Raw genomic sequence first — 7,500 nt, 5'->3', positions numbered from 1 at the left:
AGAGGCCGTTGTAAAGCGCTTTGGATAAAGGTGCTATATAAGTGCAGTCCATTTACCATTTACCATTTACCATTCCCTGACCTGATATTGCTTGTTTTTTGTCAGTTTAACACTGTTTCTTTTAATTCTGTGTCAGTTTGTTCATTTTATTTAGTTTTAGTGTTGCAGGCAAGCCTTAAGCATTTTCAGAATTATGTTTTGGGCATGGATGACTGAAAACGTTAGAGGCCATCATTGTAAGAGCCTTACAGTGGTTTGTTTTTATTGTAATATCAATTTTTTTACAGAAGTAAATGATTCTTTGTTTATTCCATTTCATACATTTGAATAAAAATTTACTGTTGGAATAACTGTCTTGCCTTTTTATACTCAGACCTCATAAATGTAGACTTTTTCTAACGTAATTGGTGGATAGAATGGTCACTGAAATCTTTCAATAAAAGAACGGTCTTTTGGTACAGTGTCTAAAACATTATTAAAGGAGTAGTGTGTATTGTATTTAGTATTAGTATATGTTTTAATATGCGCAATATTGCTAAGCTCCGGTCTGTGGTATCCCACGCAGAGTTGGAAATGATCATTCACGCCTTTGTATCATCCCAATTGGACTACTGTAATTCCCTTTTCACATCCAACCTGGGCCGGCTACAAATGGTCCAACATGCAGCTGTAAGGCTGTTGACTAGGTCCAGAAAGTCATGTCATATCACTCCCATCTTAGCATCCCTACACTGGCTCCCCATCAAATATAGAATTAATTAATCAAGGTTCTGGTCATCACCTACAGAGCCCTCCATGGTCAGGCACCTGCCTACATCTGTGACCCACTGCGTCCTTACAGCCCCAGTAGGTCTCTCAGGTCCTCTGACCAGGGTTTGTTGGTTGTCCCCCGTGCCAGACTGAAGACCCAGGGTGATCGAGCATTCCAAACCGTGGCCCCCAGGCTTTGGAATGCTCTGCCCTTGGATCTTAGATCAGCGGTCTCGGTCGAGGCTTTTTAAAGACTGTCCTGTATAGACAGGCTTTTGGATAGCCCCAAGGGCCTGTCTTTCTGTGTCCTGTTGACATTGTTGTACACCTGTCGTCTGTTACTTGTTCTTATTTTCACCTGTTTGCCTATTTTAACCTGCTATGACTTTTGCTCTTTTATGATGTTTTATTATGTTGTTTCTTTATTGTGTTCTCTACTATGTAAAGCACTTTGTGACCCTTGGTCTGGGAAAGGTGCTGGACAATTTCATTTTTACAGTGATGAGCCAGCAGGGGGCGTTGCCTTTACTAGCGCGGGGGCGAGGCTTCAGTGAGACAGGTGCACATCCCCCGACAGGTGCGACCGTGACATCACTACCTAGTTACGAGCGCGGAGCGAAAAAGATTTCCCTGAGACCAAGTAGAATATGTCCGCATACGTGTTAGAAGCACATTTTTAAAACCATATGTGTATATTTTAAGTTCGACTTTTTACGTGAATATCATCAAGGATAGGTGGAGGTGAAAGTGAAAAGTGAAGACATGGGTAGAAAAGAGGAGGATAGTTCGGATTATGGTGAGTTCACTATCAATAATAAATTCACTATAAATGTGCTGCTCTCGCAAATTAATGAAATTAAGGTTTCTTTTCTTGTCATTGATGTTTGACAGTGGAAAAAACAAGACGCTTTGTTGTGATACAACACTCCCATCACTGTGACCGGTGGTGCCTTTTATTATGTTAATCTCTCTTTTTAGGAGCTTCCGACTTCCATGGTAACAACATCATATGATTAGCTCATTGTGTCACGTGGTGTTACGGAATATGATTAAATGCCGTATAATAATAATAATAATAATAATAAATTTATTTTATAAGGCGCCTTTCATGGCAGTCAATGTCGCCGTAGGCTACAACAACAAATTTAAAAACAGTTACAAAATTCAAAATACAAAATACATAGAAATACACAGTATAAACATAGTATATAGGCTTCTTTTGAATGAAGGGGACGTGCTAGTATCACTACCATTATGCTGTACTTTTGGGGAAATGTATCACGCATAGAAGACCCGATAAATCAGGAGTTTGGGTAGGTAGATGGGGTTGAGGGTTCAGAGAGGAGGGTAGATAGATGGGGTTGAGGGTTCAGAGAGTTTGGGTAGATAGATGGGGTTGAGGGTTCAGAGAGGAGGGTAGATAGATGGGGTTGAGGGTTCAGAGAGGAGGGTAGATAGATGGGGTTGAGGGTTCAGAGAGGAGGGTAGATAGATGGGGTTGAGGGTTCAGAGAGGAGGGTAGATAGATGGGGTTGAGGGTTCAGAGAGGAGGGTAGATAGATGGGGTTGAGGGTTCAGAGAGGAGGGTAGATAGATGGGGTTGAGGGTTCAGAGAGGAGGGTAGATAGATGGGGCTGAGGGTTCAGAGAGGTGGGTAGATAGATGGGGTTGAGGGTTCAGAGAGTTTGGGTAGATAGATGGGGTTGAGGGTTCAGAGAGGAGGGTAGATAGATGGGGTTGAGGGTTCAGAGAGGAGGGTAGATAGATGGGGTTGAGGGTTCAGAGAGGTGGGTAGATAGATGGGGTTGAGGGTTCAGAGAGGAGGGTAGATAGATGGGGTTGAGGGTTCAGAGAGGAATCAGAGCTGGATGTCCTGCGATGCCACGTCCTTCCCACTCCGTCTGTAGTAGCCCCACCGGTGATTACAATAATATAGATATTCATATGTGATAATATATCCTACAGGTTTATTTGTACATCGGACAGCAATAGTAGGCCTATAACATAGTGGTTTTAGTGCCGTCCTCTCTGACCAAACGTTGTGGTCCCGGGTATTTGTAAGAATAGATCGATATCTTCAGTTCACTTCAATAGTTATATATATATATATATATATATATATATATATATATATATATGTATATGCATGTCATTTGTGGGAGGCACCACGTCTGTCTTGGAAGACTTGGGACGACTGTTGACACGCTGGTTTCACTGTTAAACCTATATTCTACATATCATATTTTCTTAGCATAAATGCATGTATCACAGATAAATGCATGCATTGTTGGGACGACTGTTGACCCGCTGGTGTCCTATGACATCCCAGTGTGCCTGTGTTCATTGCACAGTCAGGTGTTTGCATTGGATTGGGAGACAGACAGACAGATGAGGATGTTGGAAGGTTTATGTAAATCATTACCACCTGCTGTGACGTGATGCTGTTGAACCGGTACCTCGAAGATCATTTGCTTGTGTTTGTTTTAAAGCGATACGCCCTCATCATCCCATTGTACCCAGTCTCTCTGTGTGTGACGTATTACTACAGCCTGCCAGCCTCCCTCACGGCTGGTTTTATTATTATTATTATTAATAATAATAATAATAATAATAATAATAATACATTAGACTTATATAGCGCTTTTATAGACACTCAAAGACTCTTTACAAACTGAAAAGATTGAGTAGTAATAATAAAAAGAGACAAAAAATAAATAAAAGAAAGTATAGGGGCCTAATTAAGGTAGTGCTGGGGACACATGGGGAGGGGAGGGGGAGAGGGTTAACCGATGAAGGCCAGCTTGAAGAGGTGGGTTTTGAGGGCCTGTTATGGATGGATTGAGCCTTTAAGGCCGTTTAGGACAGACGCACAACCAGTTTTGGTTATGTACAACCTTTACAACAGTGGATAGAGCCAATTCACTGTCAGTAACTCTGTTACAGATGTTATTTATTTATTCTATTACAGATTTGGTAGCAGAATGACCAGTTTTAATAATTCATTATTTCATAAACTAAATCGATATCAGTAAAAAACACTTCAAGTATTTGGTAGGTTGATACTTCTTACTTTATTATTTACATTTAAAATGTTTTGGCATTTAGCAGACGCCTTTATTCCCAGCGACTTACAACAAATAGGTTAGGTGAATCATCTATCCATTGCAAAAAGAAGTAATCTATGCTCGAGGTCACTGGAAGTCAAAATGCTAGAGGGAAGAATTATTATTATTTATTTATTTTCATCCTCACTCCTCATAAGTTTGAAATATGAAAATATATTTTTGTTGTTCTATTAGAATCAGAATTATTTTTATTGCCAAGTATATTTGCAAATACAGGAAATGGACTTGGTGAGGTTGGTGCATAGGGCAAGATAAAACAACAATATAATAAAACAACAATATATAAGCTAAATATATATAAGCTAGTTTAAAAAGACAATGACAAAAGGGCAGTAGAAGCTGCCAGAGTCAGTGAGAGGCAGAGGGCTTGTTTGTGAGGCCCGCTGCCATTGGGGAAGAAACTGTTCAGATGGAGAGAGGTTTTGGTCTTTGGACCGGAACCTTTTTCCGGAAGGAAGACTTTGGAAGAGGTGGTGACCGGGGTGGGAAGGATCAGCCATGATCTTTCCTGCTCTCTTACTGGTCCTGGGGGGGAACAGGTCCAGGACAGATGGCAGGTTGCAGCCGATGACCTAACTGAATGACCTGGAGACTGGCCAATGATTCTTAAACTTACAGAAGCCAAACAATTTTCTAAAAACATGTTATTGTGTGTTATTTTATTATTATTATTATTATTATTATTATTATTATTATTATTATTATTATTATTATTATTATTATAATTATAATTATAATTATTATTATATTAGTTGAGTCCAACTTGAACATGAATGAGGTTTGGTGTTTTTCTAGACACCTTTAAATACTTTTTAATTACATAAACAATGTTGCTTTGTCCATGAACAATTAGAAATGGCATCTTTAATGCTGATGATACTACTCCTGTGCCCTCTCTGTTCAGCAAGCTATTCTTAACTTTCAGCAAGGTTTGGATTATATATATATTTTTAAATCGCTTATTGATTTTAATCAGTGATGGTGCTGAATAAAGACACAACTAAATGTTTTTCTCCAGATCCTGTAATGTTGATTCCAATGATCTGCATATTTGTACCCTGAACAAACTGAACAAGCCCTCCTCTATTTGGATAGATGATAAACTGAGTACAACTGTGTTTGTACAGCATGTCTAGCATGCTTCACCTTTGAGGATAATTAGAAGATTATCCAGGCAACGCCTCCCTGTCTTCAACACAATGGTGACACAGTCCACACGCAAGCGGCAGCCTCAGTTCTCAAGCCGCTAGACTCGCTTTATCACTCTTACATTACATTTACATTTTTGGCATTTAGCAGATGCCTTATTCCAAAGCGACGAAGTAAGTGAATCATCAATTCACCAACTCCAGCAGGAAGAGTAATCTAGTTCAGGCCCGGGGCTATTAGCAGTTGTTGTGATAGAAGAAGAAAGAAAGAAAGATTATTTGGTGGGCAGTAGAAGTCATAGGAGGCACAGTATAGGGGAAAAGCGGGTGTCTCAGGAGATGTAGTGCTGGGGGGCAGTGGATGTTTCAGGAGGAGCAGTTAAGGTGTAACCTGAAGAGATGGGTCTTCAGTCTCCGACAGAAGATGGGTAGTGACTCTGCTCTGAGGCTCATCTTTAGGGATGGTTACAGTTGTATTTTAGAACGCTCTTAGGAGTCTTTTGATTAAAAAAAAGGGCTCATCATTGTATTTTATTTGTATATGAAGCAGTTCTTTTAAAACTCCCATTTCACCTCACATCGTTACTTCCATAATTGCGACCTAGTGGTAATCAGGCACGGATTGGTCATGCGGGTAGTGCTGACTGTGTCTGTAAAGTGAGGTGTTCTTATAAATGATTGTATTGTGCACATATTTATTTTATTTCTTTGTTCTCTGTAACATGGCCCTGGTGACAAGGAGACCCAGGTTTTCCCTGTTTAAATAAAGCTTAGCCAGGTTTTCCCTGTTTAAATAAAGCTTAAAACTACTGCGGTTACAGTAGTCACACTAGAAGAGGATATGGTTAAGCCCTATGTTCTGTATCTGTGACCTGCTCAATAAAACATCCTGCAATATATATTTCACTTGCATGACAAGTTCAACATGTTATTTCTTCCTGCTCAGCAGCATTCTTCAGCATTCTTCAGCAGTCTTTTGTGTCGAGAGAGATTCTTCTCCAGAAATAATTCCTTTGTGTGTCGTTCAGCCACGATCTTACGTCGGATAATCATTCACCAGCTAAGAGTTATAGCCTAAACTAGAGCAAGCACCATAACGCCTACATAGAAACCACACCTTTTGAAGTTAAAATCCTCTTTTGCAAGGGCGGATTTAGGGCGCAAAAGAGGATTTTAACTTCAAAAGGTGTTACCTGGTTAAATACAGGATAAATACATGTTTCAAATAATGTATTTCAGTTAGTAAAAGCATCAGAATCGTTAAGAGAAGTGTGGTTTCTATGTAGGCGTTATGGTGCTTGCTGTAGTTTAGGCTAGGACACCATAGGACACCAGCGGGTCAACAGTCGTCCCAACAATGCATGCATTTATCTGTGATACATGCATTTATGCTAAGAAAATATGATACATAGAATATAGGTTTAACAGTGAAACCAGCGTGTCAACAGTCGTCCCAAGTCTTCCAAGACAACGTTTGGTCAGAGAGGACGGCACTAAAACCACTATGTTATAGGCCTACTATTGCTGTCCAATGTACAAATAAACCTGTAGGATATATATCACACATGAATATCTATATTATTGTAATCACCGGTGGGGCTACTGAACAATTGGCTTCCGTGTCCTACAGACGGAGTGGGAAGGACGTGGCATCGCAGGACATCCAGCTCTGATTCCTCTCTGAACCCTCAACCCCATCATCTATCTACCCACCTCTCTGAACCCTCAACCCCATCTATCTACCCAAACTCGTGATTTATCGGGTCTTCTATGCGTGATATAGCTGGTGAATGATTATCACATGGTAGTAATCGGTGCTTGTCTGGTATCTGTTAATTTGTGATGCTGCTAGAACAACACATGTCTCTGAGGTCACATGTACTCTCTCTAGAGTGTCTATGAGCCAAAGTCCTAGAAGAGTAGGGAGGCTGAGGCTGAGAGAGTAGGGAACTGAGGCAACTGTTTGGGGAAGGCCCTTTCCAGTTTCAGTGCCCCCATACACAACGTGAGGTCAATAATAACATGGTTTGCCGAGAGAGAACTTGACTGGCCTGCACACAGAGCTCTGACCTCAACCCCATCCAACACCTTTGGGATGAATTGGAGCGCCGACTGCGAGCCAGTCCTTCTCGCCCAACATCAGTGCCGGACCTCATTAATGCTCCTGTGGCTGAATGAGAGCAAATCCCCGCAACCATATTCTAAAATCTAGTAGAAAGTCTTCCCAGAAGAGTGGAAGCTGTTATAGCGGCAAAGGTGGCACCAACTCCATATTAATGCCCATGGTTTTGGAATGAGAAGTTCAACAAGCACATATGGGTGTGATGTTCGGGTGTCCCAATACCTTTGTCCATAGAGTGTATATTTTTGAGTGGGACATTATTGCCCATTGACTGGAAACTGTGAGACACAATCTAGACTTGCTAGCCAGGTATTTGGATTGGTTTATTGTGAAGAGTTATAAGGAAGTGTATAAG

The 7,500-nt window shown here is 40.7% G+C and overlaps 2 protein-coding genes across 2 annotated transcripts in view; both read left to right on the top strand.

Moving 5' to 3' along the window:
- Positions 1 to 211, top strand: part of ehmt2 (euchromatic histone-lysine N-methyltransferase 2) — a gene marked incomplete at its 5' end in the record, with an annotated part of 24,046 nt that extends 23,835 nt beyond the window's left edge. The window contains 1 exon segment of the mRNA XM_080526694.1: positions 1 to 211. This exon segment is cut by the window's left edge and continues 383 nt beyond it.
- Positions 212 to 1,251: 1,040 nt separating this feature from the next.
- The window catches only part of LOC308154435 (choline transporter-like protein 4), a gene marked incomplete at both ends in the record, with an annotated part of 22,624 nt that continues 16,375 nt past the window's right edge, over positions 1,252 to 7,500 (top strand). The window contains 1 exon segment of the mRNA XM_080527596.1: positions 1,252 to 1,309. Coding sequence (XP_080383722.1) covers positions 1,252 to 1,309 — 58 coding nt within the window.

The sequence above is a fragment of the Nansenia antarctica genome (genome assembly GCF_963989245.1).
Source record: "Nansenia antarctica genome assembly, chromosome: 3".
In the NCBI taxonomy this organism is placed as follows: domain Eukaryota; kingdom Metazoa; phylum Chordata; class Actinopteri; order Argentiniformes; family Microstomatidae; genus Nansenia; species Nansenia antarctica.
Note: the sequence above shows the minus strand (reverse complement) of the source record. Positions and strands in the feature narration are given on the sequence as shown.